Raw genomic sequence first — 21,348 nt, forward strand, 5'->3', positions numbered from 1 at the left:
ATACGATGAGAGCTTACACATATTCGTTTCGGTAGATAAGACCAAGATTTGGGATGACGCATAGAAAAATTGCGTAGTCAAGTAAAAAAAAAAGAGAGCGTACAATATGCTTATATCTTTTATTGATAATATGTCAACAGCAATAAATAGAAGCGAATATATAATCGTATGCTCTATTAGCCGTTGTAAGTACTGCAGTAATGATAGTCATCGAAAAAGTGTTTAAAACATAGCGACTTTTTACACCAGGAACAGCGAACAATAGCAACATTTTCACATCCTGGAACTTCACAATGTGAGTTGCAAGAATCTCCAAATGCAAAGTCTACAGGATTTTCAAAATTGGCTGGTTTTTCTTCAATATAACCACTTTTGTACCAAGAATATTTGAAAAGATCGATATAACGTGGTGACGACAGTTGGTTATGAACGAGTGACTGCAGCTTTATGATATTATTTCTCAAATGCAAATCAATATTATAATTCATCAATAGACAAGTATCAGAAAAATGTCTAACAAAATTTTTCCATACTCGGAATCCAAAAACATCGAGGGGTTGGATTTTTCCGGTAGTTCCTTTAGGTATAATCATTACTTTGACATCTCTATTTGAAGGTTTTACATCAAGTACAGCTTGGGGGCAGTGTCCAGTCCAAGAATCAATCAGTAATAAAGATTTTGAACCAATTTTCGGGAAAAACACATGCTGCAACCAAATTTTGAAATGATCTGAAATTAGAAAAACGTATTTTTTTCATTCGAAAAAATATCTATACACAAACAGTGGGTGTAATTTATACCTGAAGTAAGCTTCCCAGACTTGGATACTTCTATGTACACATTATCTGGTCTGAAAAGCGTTTTCTCCACTATTGGACCAATCTTGCCGGTTGGTTCTTTTAAAACCAAAAATAGAGGAGATAGCAGTTTGCCGTCAGCTGATATAGTCGGCTGAATCGTATAACTGTGGGTCGTAGATGAGACTGATTGTACAAGACATTGTACTTGCTTTTCTCCTTCGATTGCTAAAGTTCTTCCGGAATGCATTTCTAGCTGGAAGCCACTCTGATCTGCGTTGAATGTATTTGACAATTTGTATGTTGCAATATTTTGCTTTACGTCAAAGACAAATTTTTGAATTTGTTGTTCCAAGATTTCTCCATCTTCAATTGTTTTGGATGTAATGAACTTATTAATTTTTCTCGATACGATACGATGAGCCGCTTTAAATGATTTTATCCACTTAGGAGATGCTTTGAAACGAAAATCAGAATGCCCTATTTCTTTTTGAGCATGTAAGGCCCATTTTTTCAAATCGGAATCGTGCACTATTAAACCAGCATCCACAGCAGCTTTGAAATTTTCCAAAGTGTAACTACAAATTCGTGCTAATTTTTCTTTGTACGTCCCACCCTTGTTCAAATTGTGTGCCCACCGCTGCAACTGTCGTATAGATTGCACTCTCTTGAACTTTTGTTTAACACTGCCCAGACTTAAATTTCCTTTCTTCCCGCTGCGCCAATACTGAACGGCCCTTAATTTGTACTCGTAAGATAAATCTTCGTCATCACGAGTGCATGTATCAGGCGGAAGTTCTGGTTCATGCAAGGCGTTTGCCCACTCCTTATCTTCAACAATTTCCATTTCCCAATCCTTGAACGGTTCTTCAAAATCCAAAGAATTTTCTTCTACCATTTCAAAACCACTGTATTCGTTCATTGCAGTCAACAAAATATTTTCAAAGTTTTCTTTCAACTGTATTTCATCGTTATTCACTGGCGAATCCGGTAAATGCATGACTTCAAAAGTTGCGAGAAGCATTCTAATAACGTTCAAAGGATTTATCTTCATTTTGATTAATACTTGCAACTTCGTTTTAAATAGTCTCGAATTGTAAGGCACTTCTTTCGTGTAGAATAAAAATAACCGACTGTGGTGAATATATTCCGCGATCGCAGTTTTATCACTGCTTCTGCGTCGTATTTCAAATCTAATTTTGGGAGCGAGTCACAGACTGAACAGAGATGACTTCCAAATAACACCGTCAAGTAAAGGGTCGGGGGGGGGGGGGGGGGGAGTTGATGATAACTTGAATTGATGATAACTATAGAAATGTGTCAATATTTACCGAATTTTTGTGAAAAACATAAGGAATAGATATTTTTGGAATTTGTCTTGGGAGTTATTCAATATTAACTAATAAAAAAAATTGTTATCTGTAGAAGTTATCCCATCAGTAATTTTTGGCGGGAAAAAGTGAATTCTTTCAAACTATGGATGTGATAGAATTTTCAACCGAAAAATTTGATGTTCTCGCATTTTTCTTGCTCAATTAGGTAAAATCCATTGTTTAAATAAATTTTGAATAGAATCTTCTAATTGTAAGTATAACTAGAAGAGTCAGATTGCTTCAAATGATAAATAAACCATAAGGATTGGACGCATACTTTAGGTTCTATAACTTTCACTAGTTATGAAAATGTAATTTCGAGAAAAATCTATCCATCATTTAAGATGTAAATATTGAAAATGTGAAGGAAAAACGTATCACGACCAGAAGAAATAAGGAAAACAAAAAATTACTGCCGTTTTATTGAGATTTGATGTAAACATATATAGGGGTAGTTCACCCCCTTAACTTGATTTGCGAGAAAAACGCAAAAACCCGTATCTACTATTTTTTTGCCCTCTTCGAAATGCAATTAAGTTCATCGAGATAGGTGCAATACTTTTTTTGTTATAACGATTTTGTGAATTTCAACCCCTATAACTTTTTTCCTATGCAACCCTCCGATATGAAACCAGTTGCATTTTTCATCGTTTATCATTAAGATAATTATCCATTTGGGTGCATTCTATTATCTCAGGTGAAAATAGGTGAAACCTGAAAAGTACCCCTCGGAGGTCTCAACTTTGAAGGGTGATTTCAACCCCTAGAAACGTTTTTCCGCCGATAAAAAAAAATACGTGTCTTTTAGATTTTGATGTAGAATAACATATTTAAATTTCATCAAAATCGAAGGACGTCAGCAGAGAACCTTTCCTTGTGAGTAAAAGGGCATCCCCCTGTTGACCAGCCAGGGGACGTGCCGCGGTGAAGTCCGATTCTTCACCCGGGTCCTGCCATTTAGTTGTGCCCCTCTCTGGGCTGAGCTCAGAATATTGAAGGACACGTAAGCCCCCCTACCACGTCAAGGCGGCAGGAATTAGGGGGGAATAGTGTTGATGATGATGATGATATCAATAACAATAGTATCAATAACAATAACAATATCAATAACAATAACAATGTCCATGGTATTATTATTGTTGTTGTTGTTGTTGTTATTAATAATAATAATTTCAGCATTTCGTACGACGTCACTTTCGCAGACCGTCACCTGAAATTACGAAGCATTTTCGTCCGAGTGGTATGACGTCACGTGCCTCATCCTATCGGTAACACAGCTGACAGCCGCATGTCAAGTGTCACTTGGAATCAAACAGCGTTTCGCGTGAACATAGCCTCCGCGCGAAGTTGACTCTCAAACAAACGATATCGCTGTCGGCTGATCGTTGCTGGCCCCAGCCACGATCGCACCCGACTTCTACGCTACTGAAGCGTCGCCTGTCATGGCGCCAAGCGACCTTCTGATTCGTTGAGAAATGCAAAATTCTATTGCTTCTCATTTAAAAACTATTGCACTCACAGAAAAACGCCTTTGCAGTTTTGCTTAAAAATGCGTCCCGAACACGCCAGTAACGGGTTTATAGGTTATTCTGAATCACCCTGTATAATGTGTTGACTTTGGGATACAAAGCTATAATTTAGAGACGTGGCCAAAGTTTTGACGTCAAATATTAACAAGTATAGCCCAAGCTCGATATTTTGGTTTTTTATTTCTCATGTTTTATTTGATTTTTTTTTCTCTTTGCAAAAGAATTACAGATTTTTATTCTTTTAAATGTGATGTTTTTTCAGGAATTGTGAAATTTTTTTCGAATTGTTCTGTTGAAATTATTTACACTTGGTTTTATGATTTTTTTTTGGAATTTTTTTTACACTTTTCGTGATATGATCAGGAAACTAGGGACCATCAATGTACTTGTCCCAACTTTTTTTCCCTAGGGGTATACATTTTTCGATGCTAAGTACTCATATAATATCCCAACGCGAGCGATGGGAGTCGCAGAGTGACGATTAAAATTTTAAATTAATTATCATGAGTACCAAATCCCATCCTCTATCGCGCGAAAATGAAAAACCGCAGAAAATCGCGAATCCATAAAAAATCCCACCCTTTGCAGCTACCATTCTTTTCTTCAGCGTTCACGATATAATTTTATTTAATGTTTTGCATATTTTAGTTTTGATTTTAAAAAATCTTAGCGCCGATAAGATTACGTAAAAATGTCTTCGCGCCCCAACGTCTCTGCGCTGGAAGTGCTGCGTCAAAACGTCCTCGCATCTGAATGTCCCCGTGCCCAATATCTTGTGCCACAAACGGCCGCGTCAGAACAGTCGTGCCAAAACGACGGACCCTTGTATTTTTGGAAACTTGTTTTTCAGGAAATTGATTTTTCGGGAAATTGTACTTTCGGGGAACGGGAATTTCAGGAATTGAATTCTCGAGAAATTGTGTTTTCGGGTAATTGTTTTTCGGGAAATTGTATTTTCGGGAAATTGTATTTTCGGGGAATTGTATTTTCGGGAAATTGTTTTTCGGGAAATTGTATTTTCGGGGAATTATGTTTTCGGAGAATTGTATTTTCGGGGAATTGATTTTTCGGGAAATTGTTTTCGGGAAATTGTATTTCGGGTAATTGTTATTTGGGAAATTTTTCGCAAAACAAAACGGCCGCGCCAAAATACCCAGAAAAGCTAGGATAAACTTCCGAAAAGCGGAAGCCGAATTTTGAGCTGAAATTTTGCATACTGCTTCTTTATAACAATATAAGACTTACCCTAAAAGGATTTTTGGCGACTGGCAATATTTATTGAGAAATTGAATTTTTAAGTTGCTATTTAAGCCCGAGCGGGGGCTTACATTAATAAGTTTTACACACCTATTATATAGGGGAAAAAAGGTTGGGACAAGTACATTGATGGTCTCTTGTTTCTGGATGACATAGAAAAAAGATTTAGAACCAGGAAAAAAATTCTATAAAAATAATAAACGAAAAATTGAAAAGTTCAAAAAAATTCATAAATATTGAAGACATTGAAAAATGTACTATCCAAGTTACATGTAGTATAAAAATGTATGATATCAATTGGAGGCCAAGTTTTTATTGATAATTTGGAATATTTATCGAACAAATTGGAAACTTTAATGAAATTCATGATAATTATTTTCAAGAAAAAAGTTAATGAAACAAAAGTCATAACGGAAGTTACGTGCAGTACTAAAATGTATTATATAAATTCGAGGTCAAGTATTTATCAGTTATTCGAAATATAATCTCCGGCGACAAATGAGCCTTGAGAATCCGTGTTGCGCTTACAACGTTTCATCAAAATTACTAAAAAATTAATGGAAATAAAATCATTAAAAATTCACACGAAAGTCATTCGTTACTTCAACAAGGTACACACTTTAAAGAATCGATTCCCCTCCGACTTTCAGGATCCCCTGGTATTATTCACAACATTCAACTTCGATTGGATCGGTACAAATTATGTTCAAATACGTCTTAAACGTACTTGTCCGGCCCATCACTTTTTATTCAAATTGCTCATTCGAAAACAAATCAAAAACGAAGTTAATGCATGTGTTAATATTAAGGAATAGTAATTCCCGAGAAAATAATTTTCCTTCGAATCGCTCTTGTCAAAATAAAACGAAAATGAAAGATGAAGTTGATTAATCTATTTATATTATATGGAGTCATAATTCACAACAAAATCATTTTTCTCCAAATTCCAGGAATCCACGTGTCGTACTCGACTAGTGATATTTATCAAAATGTGTACGTGACTATAGACAAAAAACATTGCATGGCTGAGTAGGTTCGAAAATTTCTAGTAATGCGCCTGATTATTTCTCATTTTCATTGGTTCACTGAAGAAAATGAGAATAAGTGGATATTGCTATACGAACTTGCGAACAATCAAGTTCAAATTAATTGGAGATCTTATTTTTATTTCTATCCATTTTATTATATTTGTCATTATAGAACAGCCCTGATTTGTTTTCGAATGAGCAATTTGAATAAAAAGTGATGGGCCGGACAAGTACGTTTAAGACGTATTTGAACATAATTTGTACCGATCCAATCGAAGTTGAATGTTGTGAATAATACCAGGGGATCCTGAAAGTCGGAGGGGAATCGATTCTTTAAAGTGTGTACCTTGTTGAAGTAACGAATGACTTTCGTGTGAATTTTTAATGATTTTATTTCCATTAATTTTTTAGTAATTTTGATGAAACGTTGTAAGCGCAACACGGATTCTCAAGGCTCATTTGTCGCCGGAGATTATATTTCGAATAACTGATAAATACTTGACCTCGAATTTATATAATACATTTTAGTACTGCACGTAACTTCCGTTATGACTTTTGTTTCATTAACTTTTTTCTTGAAAATAATTATCATGAATTTCATTAAAGTTTCCAATTTGTTCGATAAATATTCCAAATTATCAATAAAAACTTGGCCTCCAATTGATATCATACATTTTTATACTACATGTAACTTGGATAGTACATTTTTCAATGTCTTCAATATTTATGAATTTTTTTGAACTTTTCAATTTTTCGTTTATTATTTTTATAGAATTTTTTTCCTGGTTCTAAATCTTTTTTCTATGTCATCCAGAAACAAGAGACCATCAATGTACTTGTCCCAACCTTTTTTCCCCTAGGGGAAGTTTATGGTTTGATATCTTGCCTTTTTTCTCAAAAATTACTCATTTATGTTATGACGGTTATAGGATTTTAGTATAAATTTCTATGAATTATTTGCTTAGTACATTTTTATAGATTCCATTCTCATACGAACATTTTTTATGGGATAATCTTTTTCATGAAATTATCAGCAAATAAGGGACCATCAATGTACTTTTCCCAATCTTATTTTCCCTAGGTATGATGTTCGGATTATAAAGTTGGTTTCCACCATAAAAGACCAATTTTTCGTAAAAATTGTAGTGAAAATCTTTCGTCACAAGTCTGCCCTTGAACTTTAGCGATTTTTTTCCTTATACTCTAATATGTTATGCCTATTAGGAACTCAACAGCATGAAGGAATCCGGGATGAGGCCCGTGAAATGAATTTCGGTTCATAATGTTGGTTTCCACGTAAAAGACCAATTTGTCTTCAAAATTGTACTGAAAATATTTCGGCACTGGTTTGGTCTTGGACTTTGGTGATTCTTCTCCTTGTCTTCTAATATGTTTTGTCTATTGGGAATCCAAGAGCATGAAAAATGCGTGTTGTGGGCCATAATATGATTTTCGGCTTATAACGTTGGTTTCCACGAAAAACAACAAATTTCTCGTCAACATTGTACTGGAAATATTTCGGCATTGGTTTGTTCTTCCACCTTTGTGATTTTCCCCTTTATCTTCTAATATGTTTTGTGTAAAAGGAACCCAAGAGAGTGAAGAAATGCGTCTCGTGGGCTGTAATATGATTTTCGGCTTATAACGTTGGTTTCCGCGACAAAAGATCTATTTTTCGTCAAAATTGTACTGAAAATATTTTGTCACCTGTCTATCCTTGGTCTTTGGCGATTTTTTCCAAGTCTTCATACCAAGAAAGAACTGATGTGAAGATTTCCTTAATAGAACAGATTTTATTTATCCCTTTTCTTCAAAATTCAAATGAAAAAAGATCAAATTCAAGACACGAAAAATCCAACAGATTTGCCCACTTTAAATGTCGCTTTTGCATTCTGAATCTAGAGATTTCATTTCATCCAAAACGTGCCCTCAATGAAATATATTTCCAAAGTTTGCAAGTGGCCGCTGAGGTCCAATTATCCGCAGTTTGATAGTTGCTGAAAAAAAGTACCCGAAAACTTCTAACATTTATTATGCCAGAACTCAAAGCAGCAAAAAAAACTAAGCGAACTTAATTCAACAAAGCAACAGAATTCAAAGACGTTTAAGGTACCTGCATTGGTTTTGGAGGAAAACCTATTCAGGACAATTCAGAAATTAATTTAGAAATTCGAAAACTCACAATGGAGTAGAAAAAGGAAAATTGAAGTATCTAGAAAAGCGGAAGACTTTTGTGATGAATTTTCTAGATTACATGATACGGTTAGAGTAAATGATTTGAATGATTGGCACACACGCTGCAACACAGAAATATCAAAGTTTGGAAGTATTCGCTGTATATCAGTCATACAAACTTCAATACTATTTGAAAAGGAACACTTAAAAACTTGCCGAACCAAGTTTCATTACATATTACCATAATCAAAGATAACGGGTGATCCGTTGCATATATATTTATCCACAGAAATTTCAGAGTTCGCAGATATCTACTGCGGTTCAATGTATCTGCGCAATGAGCTTCGAAGACAGCAATTTCAAATCTATCCATAAATGAGCAACTGAAGACTTTTATAATCAATTTTTTACTTCATATAGATGTTACAGTTAGAGTCAAAATGTAAAATGAATGGCACAGTATTTAAATTGTATAGTTTACAGATTTTTGCAGTATTTTAATGATCCGAATCTACAGCATTATAATGAAAAGTTATCAAAAGTCATGATGTTACATTAAAATGACATAGCGCACATTGCATTCAGCAATTCTGTAAGTTTCTGGGGATGTTGGTAGGCATCATATTTGATCGCATCCAAAACTGAGCAACAGTAGACTTATCGGAATGAATTTTTTTAATAATAATTCCATATTTGTAGTTTGCAAAGTGGAAATACTCAACATACATGTCATTCTATAAGTTTTGTTATCAAAATTTGTGTTTGCATACCGCATTCCTAAGATACGACTTTTCATATCATTAGCAAAAAAAGCAACCAAAGGCTTTCTGGAAAAGTTTCCAAATTTATCACTCGACAGACCTAATGGGAAAAGAATAACTACACACTATACCAAGACCAGATTTTTTTTTTTAAATCTGATTTACAAAATGTGCAATTCAAGATCATGGTTAGAAACCTCTCGAATCATGTTACCACAATCATCATGAAGGAGTAGAAAATCATAGAACACATATTAGGGAACGAATTAATAATAAGAATCGATCCGCTGCAAACTGAGCGGGTGAAAACAAGGATCGGAGAGGGCAGAGCCAAACTGAATATCAAGCAAAATATAGGGATGTTTAAAAATAATGACGACACAAGAAATAAATTAGAAAACATTTATTCAATTAAAGTTTCTAATATCATTCTAACAGTTGCGTGTATTTTTGTTCTATTTATTCGTATATATAACCTATGTACACATGATATATAACCACGCCACTGACAATATATTCGCACTGGACAATATTTCTCGTACTCTGGTTTAATTGAAAGATTATTTCAGTTAACACTTATTTCCAACCGAACGAAATAATGAAATCTTGAAAAGTTTCGTTGACATACATGCATCGCGCATTTTTTATATTCTTTTTCACACACACATCACAGACTACATTTACGCGGCCGCTTTGATACCGGTTTGATATATCACAAATAACAAAATAAATAGTAATATGCACTTCTTTAGATGATGAAAATTATTTTTTTACTGATCCCGCACGCACTTCGTAATGTCGAAACTCTGTTCATACGATCAAAAACTGACACATGGTTTGTACATCTATATATGTATATCGGTCGAATTTATGACTGCTGTTACCAGCTGTGCTGCGCCGTGTGCTACGTTCTGAAGTTGACGTCAGATTTCCAATCATCAACAACTAATTTCAACAACCAATCACAACGTCTAAAAATGGATGTCGTCAGATCCAACGAATCAGAAACTCGAGAGCATCAAAGTGCCTTTGATGGTGTTTATAAATACAGACGCATAAATTCTTGAATGTGTTGGTAACTTTTGCATAATCTTGAGCCTGTGCAAAGTTTTTTCTCAGCAATTACAACACCGATCATGCTGATTTAGGGCGGAATCGAAAGAGAATTACTCAATTGGCTTAAACTTCAATTTTCAAGTTGCTAAATGACTCCTGAGCTTCGTAATTCAATAAAATCACATGCCAATTTTACCCCCACCACCGCGAATCGTTTTATTCAGACAAAGTATAGACTCGCCGAGAGCCTCGGGCCAGCAGACGACAGGGCTGTCAATGTACTTGTCCCGAGACTCTACCGAGTCTCTTGATATAGGTGTGTATGCATATATATATATATTGTGACGTGACATTTCTGCCCCGCCACTCGTACGATCTGTGTCGACCAGTGGACCGGATTTACGGTCCATGATTGGACGCCCCTCGACTCACTGGGCGATGTTCGGAACGAGACTCAGCGTCACGTATCTTTAAGTATTAGTTTATTAACCCGTGTATTACCTTGCTAGCGAAATCTACCTGTTTTACCTTCTGTTACCTCCGCGTGCAAAGAAGAGAGAGAGAATTTTAGTTTGCCTGTTTTGAGTCCTAATGACGTTTGTTTTGACAGCTTCGTTTGACAGTGGAGTGATTTGGGGTTGCCACCCGCCGCCCCCCCCCCCCCCCCTCACCAGTATTATTTTGCTCGAGGCTCGCCGATTGTCTGAGCCGATCTCGCTCATAAGGATCACCCCTCTCACACCGTCACCGAGCATCGAATAACACTCTCGACTTGCGGGCGGCTGAAAGAGCACGCTGGCATAGGCCATATTTTGAACGCCGCCCGTGTCTTTCCCGCTGTAGCAACCCAGACCCCGCACTACCGTGGATTCGGGTGTCACAGTCCGTGTGAACCGGCGCCTCGTCAGGTGGGATCTGGGGGAGTTTTTCTGGAGGCGAGGTGCTGTTGTACCTGGTGGTTTATTTTGTGGGCCCACCACGTCTCCGAGACGTCCGGAGCCGTGAGGAAGGCCTCCCCTCGTCCTTCCGGAGCTGCCCGCCGGATCCCCAAGAGGAAAGACACCCGGATCATGGCTATCAAGTCGGGAGGAGTGTTCCGAGCGAGCGAGGGAGGTGAGGACAAGAGGTGAGCTGTTATTAATCCGTTCGGGCAAGAGGCGTAACCACAATTACGTTCATTGCGCGCTCCGCATTTGAAAACCCCACGCGAAAGCGCGAGCCAAGAGTCCGCGCTCGGGCTCGCGCCTAGCGTGAGAGCGCTGCCGTACCGGGGCCCGATGGTGGGGACAGTGCCGAATCGCGAGGACCGCTCGCACGCACAATTAGTCTAGTTTCGAACATCATACCGTCGAGTCAGCGCCCAGCCGAGTCCAACGACCATTCCTTTGTGCAGCGAGCGTGTTCCTCGGTAAGTCCAACTCGTTATCTCTACCGAATTCACTGGTCCAGTCGAGCCCTTTTCTTTTCTCGTATCGTTTTCGGAATATAGTTCCGGTTTTCTTATCGATTATGTGGCGTTTAGTGGGACACGTGAGCGAAGTATCGAGCGAGATTGCGGCCGATACTCCCCCTGTTCCCAGTCTTTTGATAATGTCGTTTTGTGGGACTCAGCTTGATCAGTGTTTCGTTATTAATTTGGTCTCAGTCAATTATTTAAAGCTTCGCGTTAACGTAGAGTGAATTATAGCATTCGAGTCTCTGTGAAATTGCGTAGTGAGCGCTGGAATGTTCCACGCGACGACGCCTCTCTCTCTCTCTCCCTGTACGCGCCGAGGCTCTAGCGAACACGTTACCTCGCGTTTGTTTGCGCTCTGTCTCTCTCGCCCGCGCTGGCGAGCATCGTTTATACGGCGTTATATTTTGTCTTTCGTATCGAATCTTTTTCAACCGTTATTTTTACATTCGTCTATATTGCTCTTTCTTTATTTCGTGTGGCGCTTACCTTCTTTTCGGTTACCTTATTACGAGCATTATTATATCGTATTGTTGCATTACCTATGTTATCTTCGCAAATGTTCATCCGACGCTCATTTTCCCTATTTTACCGTATTCTCTAATCGCGTCAGCTCGCATTATCTCTGTTAAATGCGCCGGGACTTCGGCGTTACCTCGCGCTTGGCCAAAGTTTGTCCGCTGTTATCTTCGGTTACCTTTCGTCGCGTATTGCCGGACTTCTCGCGGTCGAACGGGTGCCCTTTACCTTTTACCTTGAGTTACCTATGGCACCGGCTGCCCTGGCGTTGCTTACCTTTTACCTTTTACCTAAAGCATCCGCCTGGTGGACGGCTGATTACCTTTTACCTGCACGCCAGAGCATCGTTTGTCGATTACCTACGGCACCTGGGAGACCACGAGGCGAATCGTTATCCGCGCTACTACCTAACGAATGCGGGCGCGCCCCGCGCGAATTCCCTCCTTACGGCGCGGGAGATAAAAGTTATGCGATCTGGTGTATCATCGAATTACCTTCGTTCGAATTTTATTTTGTATCGAATCGGCCTTCGTCATAATTTATCCTTTTCCCTGTACTCTAGCGTCTCCGACAATGTCGAATAAAGTCTGAACTGTTTCCTGAATTTTGCTTTGTCTTGGCTCAATTTTTTTTTGCGTTGCGAATTGCTACCTTTCCCCAAGGATCCCCCCCCTCTACCTTTCAGTATCTCAGATGAGCTGAGTAGCCTGACCGTCCTCAGTCACGCGTGTCTCTCGTTCCCTCTGTGTCGTACATTATATTATTTGACGTTACCATCGTTGAGAGTGGATGAATCAAAAGTCGAGTAATCGGCGGTACTTCGTACCTGGCGCCCAATTCACTCTCATGGCCGGAGAGTGGTGCGAGAGGACGAGACGGGTGAGCTGAGAAGGGACGTGATCGTACCCCCCGGGGAAAATCATTGTTACAATATATATATAAATAAGCGAACGAACGATCGTCGTACAAAGTAAATGCGAGTTGAGACGAAAAGTGGAGGTAAGACATACGTAGGGAAGGCGAAATGGAAACGAAGCACTAGCGGAGTGGGGATACCGACCGAGCGAGACAAGCGATATAGATATACTCGCTCGGGCTAAAATAGCAACTTAAAAATTCAATTTCTCAATAAATATTGCCAGTCGCCAAAAATCCTTTTAGGGTAAGTCTTATATTATTATAAAGAAGCAGTATGCAAAATTTCAGCTCGAAATTCGGTTTCCGCTTTTCGGAAGTACAGCCACCCCTACTCTTCGGATTATTTCCTATAAATCCTGTGTATGTGGGTGAGTATGCGTGCGTGTGTGCATGTGTGCGCGCGTTTGTACGAGTGTGTGCGTGCGTGCGTGATAATCATGCGATTTGGTCATTTTCAATATATACCAAATTACATTGCCCCGAAGGGTACACTCTGACCCCACGCCAGTGACGATATATTCGCATCTGGTTTAATTGAAGGATTATTTCAGTCAACACTTATTTCCAATCGAACGAAATAATGAAATCTTGAAAAGTTTCGTTGACATATGCATCGCGCATTTTTTATATTCTTTTTCACACACACATCACAGACTACATTCACGCGGCCGCTTTGATACCGGTTTAATATATCACAAATTTTAACAAAATAAATAGTAATATGCACTTCTTTAGACGACAAAAATTATTTTTTTATTTATCCCGCACGCACTTCGTAATGTCGAAACTCTGTTCATGCGATCAAAAACTGACACATGGTTTGTACATATATATATGTATATCGATCGAATTTATGACTGCTTTTACCAGGTGTGCTGCGCCGTGTGCTACGTTATGAAGTTGACGTCAAATTTCCAATCATCACAACTAATTTCAACAACCAATCACAACGTCTAAAAATGGATGTCGTCAGATCCAACCAATCAGAAACTCGATAGCATCAAAGTGCCTTTGATGGTGTTATAATATAATATACAGACACATAAATTTTTGAATGTGTTGGTAACTTTTGCATAATCTTGAGCCCGTGCAAAGTTTTTTCTCGGCAATTACAACACCGATCATGCTGATTTAGGGCGGAATCGAAAGAGAATTACTCAATTGGCTTAAACTTCAATTTTCAAGTTGCTAAATGGCTCCTGAGCTTCGTAATTCAATAAAATCACATGCCAATTTTACCCCCACCACGGCGAATCGTTTTATTCAGAGAATCTCGGCGAGAGTCTCGGGCCAGCAGTCGACAGGGCTGTCAATGTACTTGTCCCGAGACTCTACCGAGTCTCTTGATACTTGACGTGTCACCGTGTGGAAATTTTACTATGTTTTTATATTAATAAAATCTGGCTATTCACCAGTACCAAATTTTACTATGGTCCTTCACCAATATTCGATCCTGTGGCTTAGTGCAAATTTATATAGATCTATACGAATTTTGGCTGCGATTAAATTGTTTTTAATTGGTACGTGGCATTTGGGTGATTCGTAAGTAGGATGTAAAGGAAGCAACACTAAGTAATTTTAATCACAGTGTTACATCATGATCAGTAACCCCTGACCTAACGAAAAACCTATTAGATACAAAGTAAGAAAAATGTAGTACGCAGAAAAATAAGTCTCCCATTTTGGAAAAAACAAATATCATATCAGCGCATAAAAATTATCAAGGCAAGGCAAAAGTGGCCGCCTAACGTGACTCACCCAGCGCAACACGGATAGACTCACACAACTTCACTGAGAAACGCGCAACACGGATACTCACACAACTTTACTGAGAAACGCGCAACACGGATACTCACACAGCTTCACTGAGAAACGCGCAACACGGATACTCACACAACTTTACTGAGAAACGCGCAACACGGATACTCACACAACTTCACTGAGAAACGCGCAACACGGATAGCCTCACACAACTTCACTGAGAGTCACGCGCCAGAAAAGACATAAAACTGTTGTTCAGTTCATGTGCAAGAAGGCCACGAGTACCCCTTCCTTTCATTATCTGCAAATCATTGGCTATGGGAAAATAGGTCACATGCGCGACCCAGGACTTCCAAAGCTCATCCCTCAAGACGCAAAACTCACGTCATGTTTTGCGCCACCAATCAGAAGAAAAGAAGTAGATGGGGGAAACCCTATAAAAACGGGGGGCAAGTGCCCAGAAGGCAGTGAAGCAGCGCAGCAAGGAAGCACAGATAAAAAGAAAGATCCAATTAGTCTTTGTTACCACGCCCGCGAATAAATTAAAGAAAAGGACTTAGTCAGAATTTCTCATCGGCTCTTATCCAAAGTTGAACTTAGAAAATTTTCGAAAAGTAAGCTCACTCAATATCTCAGACTCAACCAAAGCGGAAATTTCAATTAAAATTACAATAAATATAATTATAAATATTGTAACCTATCTCGGAGCGAGCATTTGTAACTGCTCGAAACCTACGACGACGCTTCGACCCGGACCATTGTAAAGCAAATATAAGAGGGAACAACCAGTACCTTCCAATAAAGAGTAACATCGATTAACCCACCAAGGAAAAACCCTGTGAGTACACTTTTATTCCAACAAACCACATCGTCACCCCCCAGAGGGTTCATCACCTGCATGCCATCGGGGTCTAAATCAACCTAACTCGCAAAAAGGAAATATCATTCTTGCTCTCCCATACTCAATCGACGTGGCTCTCGTCCCTGGGTAAAGGACTTGAGTGTCTTGACCCGAAAGAAGAGTCAATACCGTGTTGCATATACCCCCTGCCAATTCAAAATCTTCTACGGGGACGTAACACAATATAAAAATTTGGTGTCAGAAGTGGGATTTTAACGCAGTTGATATGGGAAAAATAGAATGACTCAAAGAACTCCTCTAAAAAAATCACTGGAAACTAATGTAATAGAGTCCGACATAGGAGCTGGAAGTGATAACGAAGAGAATAGTAACAAAAAAGAGATTGAACAAACAGGAAACACTCCTGATAAGGCATCAGAATCTTTCGGTGCAGCAAATTTACCAAGCTCAAGTGCTAGTAATCTCCTAAATTATTTTGACAACGACCAAAATCCTCTTGATGACGAACAAAATCTTCTAGACGCACTAAAAATCGCTCGCAGCACTATCCGTTCCTTCGAAGAACGAGTAGAACAATTAAATTTACAACTGAGACAAGCAATTCAAGATTTAAACTCTAACATGGCTAATATTCCTGTTTCAATCAAATATGCTCTTGAAGCCGTTCCAATTTTTGACGGGCACAATATTCCATTGGCTCATTTTATCGAAGGATGTGAAGAGGCACAACAAATGATAACCGAAGATGCACGACCCAATCTTGCACGCGTTCTTCGTAATAAATTAAGAGGTGAAGCTAGACGCGCAGTTCACGGAGTAGAACTCGATACAATGGCTAAATTCACCACCTTTTTAAAAACCCTATATGCTCCAGCAAAAACGGTTAATCAACTCCTTGGAGAACTCGGTCGAATTTTTCAAAACGAAAACGAAACCGCCTTGTCGTACGCAAATCGCACTAAAGAACTAGGAAATAAAATTCATGAAGCATATAAAACAAAATTGGGATTAGAATTAAATGCAGAGATGATAGCGAATCTAAACGAAGATTTAACGGAATGTTTCATTCGTGGTTTAAAAAGTGAACTGGAAACGAGAATTAAAAAGGGACAAAATTTTGAAAATACCATGAAAGAAGCAGTTGAACTCGAACGACAGTTACAAGCAAAAGATGCATTACGGAATTTTAGGATGACAAGATCCTCTAACTATTCGAAACCACAGTACCAATCAAGAGAGCGTATTCATCATATTCAGTCAAATATACCCATATGCCAATTGTGCTCACAAAAGGGACACGTCGCTAATCAATGTGCGGTATTCAAAAATCGAGAGCAATCCAACTTTACCAACGACTATCAAAAACGTTTTTCATCGCAAAACAGAAATTTTAATAATGACCAGAGCCGTAATCCTTATCAAAGAAATTTCATGCAACCTAATACAAATTACAAGTCGAACGATAAACCACCAGATAATTCTAAAATTGAACCAATTAATCCACTCAGGACATTTGATAATAAACAAATAAATAATTCGGGATACAGTCCGTCAATTTTCTGCCGATATTGTAAAACTCCGGGACATCTAATTGAACAATGTCGAAAAAGAGAATACGTGAACGCCCATAAAAATCAAACACCGTTCCTTCAAAATACAAATGAAAGAAGCTTTTATCCGACGCAAAATGCTCAAAAACCCAATCTACGCAGTGAAAACGAACCGTTAAGAACTTCATTTGTTCGAAGCATAAAACACGTAGAAACAAGTGAAGACCCAGCATGACTACAACGAGTAGCCGTCGTACTCCTAAATCGCACAAGTAACGTGCCAGTGATATCCGTTGAATCTCAAGATCTTGTGGGACCAACTTTATTAATGATAGACACGGGATCCGCATTAAATTTGATCAAAAAACGTCAAATAGCACCAGAAGTTGAAATCGACAAAAGTGATATCATTAAAATCAGTGGAATTACGAAAAATTACGTTAATACGTTGGGAAGAGTAGAAATCCGAATTTTAAATTCAATAATCACTTTTCACTTGGTAGCGGATGATTTCCCTATCGAGGACAATGGTTTAATCGGGACTGAATTTTTTAACACTCAACACGCTGATGTTTCTTACTCCGAGAAATGTCTGAAATGGAAAAAACATAAAATCCCATTTGTTAAACTCGAAACCATAATTATTCCCGCACGAAGTAGAAAAATGTTCTACGTACGCGTGGCTAATTCAGAAGTAAAGGAGGGATACTTGCCTAAACTAAATATATCAGACGGTATATATTTAGGAAATGCGTTGGTAACTAATAACGAGGGGAAAGCACATTTATACCTAATCAACACCACGGAAGAAGAAATCGAAGTCGCAATACCCGTCTTAAAACTACAGCCGTATGAGCTCTTATCTCCCCCTTTGGAACGACAAATGAGGGAAAAAATTGATTCGTATCCGTCGGGAGATGAATCAATGCGCAACGCTAATAAACTTCAACAGCTACTACATCATGATAAGCACAAATCTGAACCTCAAGAAGGGTTATCAAATTCAACACGAATTCTTTCAATCAACACACGAATTCTCGACGAGAATCGTTCTACTATTTCAAATAAATCTACTACCTCATGTGAAGGTCGAGCACAGCAAATACTAAATCTATTACGTCTAAATGATCTGAATACGGAAGAACGGGAAAGTATTATCAGTCATATAGAAGAATATCAAGATCGCTATTACCTGCCAGGGGAAAAACTAATGGCTACAAATGCCATTCAACATCGCATTCCGACGGTAAATGATGTACCAATAACGACTCGACAATATCGTTATCCACCCGTCTTAAAAGAAGAAATTAATCGCCAAGTCAAGGAATTATTAGATGGAGGAATAATAGAACCATCTCAATCCCCGTACAATTCACCTGTATGGATTGTACCCAAGAAAGCAGATTCAAAAGGAAATAAACGATGGCGCATGGTTTTGGATTATCGCGCCCTGAACGAAAAAACAATCACAGATGCATATCCATTACCACTCATTAACGAAATACTAGATCAATTGGGAGGAGCAATGTATTTCTCAACCTTTGATCTCGCTTCTGGATTCCATCAAATTCAGATGCATTCAGAAGATCAACATAAAACCGCTTTTTCAACACCCTATGGTCACTATGAATTCGCCAGAATGCCATTTGGACTCAAAAATGCACCCGCAACATTTCAACGTCTCATGAATCAAGTTTTGACGGGAATACAGGGGTCTGATGCATTCGTATATCTAGATGATATAGTAATATACGCTTCAACACTAGAAGAACACGAGTTAAAAATTGAACGATTAATGAAACGATTGCGAGCTGCGCAACTAAAACTCCAACCGGATAAGTGTGAATTTCTACGACCCGAAGTAGTGTACTTGGGACATATAATCAGTAAAGATGGAGTACGACCTGACCCATCAAAATTAATTGCGGTCAAAGCATTTCCACAACCTAAAAATGTGAAAAACGTACGACAATTTCTTGGACTTGCTGGATATTACAGAAGGTTTATAAAAAACTTTGCTCAAATTGCGAAACCACTTACCACATTATTGAAAAAGGATGGCTCCTTCGGATGGGATGAGCCCCATCAAACAGCTTTTGAGACTTTGCGAGAATTACTCATTAAAGAACCAGTTTTACAATATCCTGACTTTACTCAACAATTCATCGTAACTACAGATGCTTCAGGATATGCAGTAGGAGGAATACTTAGTCAAGGAAAATTGGGAAAGATTTGAAGAAATTACGACTTTCTACAATCAGTATGGCTAAAACAAAAGAAATTAATGGCACTAGCTGGGAAAAAGTGATTAAATTTATCCATAAAGGTATGGAACATCTTTCAACTAAACTGACAATTTGTCGAGGAGACGTAAAATATCCGAACAAAGATATTCGTGAAGAAATAATGGAAGAAGCTCATAATTCTGCAATAGGAGGACACAAAGGAGTAACTAAAACATATAACCGAATTCGCCAACGATATTATTGGGAAAATATGAAAGAAGACGTGCAACAATTTATAAATCGATGTTTAAAATGTCATTTAAAGAAATTAGTGCGCATAAAAACCAAACAACCAATGATAATTACAGATACACCTGACTCCGCATTCGACAAAATAGCTATGGATATAGTGGGACCTTTACCTACAACAAGAAAAGGACGTGAATACATATTAACTATCCAAGATTTACTCACGAAATTTTGTCTTGCAATACCTTTGAGAAAAGCTACAGCTATCAATATCGCTGATGCATTAATCAAAAATTTCATTTGCATTTTCGGATCACCCAAGGTAATACTAACAGATCAAGGAGCAAACTTTTTGAGTAACCTAATGAAAGAAGTGGCAAAGAAATTTAAAATAAAACAATGTCGAACAACCGCATATCATCCTCAATCTAATGGGTCCTTGGAAAGATCGCATCACTCATTGGTGGAATATTTAAAACAATTCATTAATAAAGACAATGAATGGGACGAATGGCTTGAATTAGCAACATTTTCATATAACACTAGCGTTCATGAAGGAACAAAACACACTCCATACGAGTTAGTATTCGGAAAATTTGCCCGACAACCATCATTTAACCAAGAACCTGGAGAAGAACAACGAACTTACGGAGATTATTTAACTGAACTTGCTACCAGACTACATAACGTTCAAAGAATCGCAAAAGAAAATTTAATTATAGCTAAGGAACGATCAAAAAAATATTACGACCGAAAATCAAAACCGCAAGAATTTAATCTAGGAGATGCGGTATTTCTACAAAAAGGGCAGAAACAAGGAAAATTTGGAGATCATTACACTGGACCACACGAGGTTATCGAAGTTAAAAGAGATGGAAATATAAAAATTAAAGTGGGAAAAGAAACTCGAATTATACACCCGAACAGACTACGCTTATCTCCTATAGACTTAAGTGATAGCAGCAGTGATGAATAGAATCGCTTCCTACTAAAGCATCATCAACGTTCATAACAGCAATTTTATATGCCAGGTCTACAATAAGTACAGCCAATGAGCAAGCATAAGGAATATGATCATAAAATACCATATATATATAATTTTCACAGCCACATGTGGAAGGCGGAAACGAATGTTTGACGTCACAAACTACGACTTGTGAAGATATTTATCCATGCCCGTTAATGGCTTCGGAACCAGATGCAATTGATGAAGACCTCAATAGGGCTTTAGAATGGTTAGATGCCGAAGAATTAAATCTTAAAGAAATTAACCCTACAAAACCACATAATCAACCACCAACAGAAAGTTCAGTTCAACCTAGTGCAACGGACGCTCCTCCAGAGAAAAAAAATGATGAAGACATGGCACAAAAAGGAAAAGAAGATCTCACTCTCCGAGCCTTGATGACCAGAGAAATTCGTAGACAATGGTACGATGAAATGAAGTACTGGAATCAAGGGGGGGCTCAAACCCGACCATACAAATGCGCAAACTGTTGGAAAAGATATACCCGCAGACGTGATGTTAAGAGACATATCACTTGTCAAATCACAAAGGAACGACTTGAGGGTAAACAGGTGCATGTAAAAGGATCCAGAAAGAAAAGATTGAACCTTATACGAAATTACAAGAATTTAAAAACTGCAATAGACGCTTTATCTGGAGATGCGACGACCAAATAAGACACCGCGCTACGCTGGAAAAAAAAAAAAAAAAAGGGAACCACGAAAATTATTGCGCTCAATCTACTCATTCCACACCGACGAGTAACAATGCAAATCATCAATGGCGCAACATGTTTACGATTCCACATTTACCATACAGGGACCAACT

The 21,348-nt window shown here is 38.2% G+C and overlaps 2 protein-coding genes across 2 annotated transcripts in view; both read left to right on the forward strand.

Annotated features, from left to right (window-relative positions):
• LOC122411878 (titin homolog) overlaps positions 1–21,348 on the forward strand; it is a 1,333,995-nt gene that overhangs the window by 386,663 nt on the left and 925,984 nt on the right. The gene's annotated exons all lie outside the window — the stretch shown is intronic.
• Positions 14,461–21,259, forward strand: LOC122411875 (uncharacterized). The gene has a single exon (XM_043420956.1). It carries the CDS (start codon positions 15,770–15,772, stop codon positions 17,273–17,275), a length of 1,506 nt encoding a protein of 501 aa, XP_043276891.1. The 5' UTR covers positions 14,461–15,769; the 3' UTR covers positions 17,276–21,259.

Source organism: Venturia canescens, chromosome 6 (assembly GCF_019457755.1).
Source record: "Venturia canescens isolate UGA chromosome 6, ASM1945775v1, whole genome shotgun sequence".
In the NCBI taxonomy this organism is placed as follows: Eukaryota; Metazoa; Arthropoda; class Insecta; order Hymenoptera; family Ichneumonidae; genus Venturia; species Venturia canescens.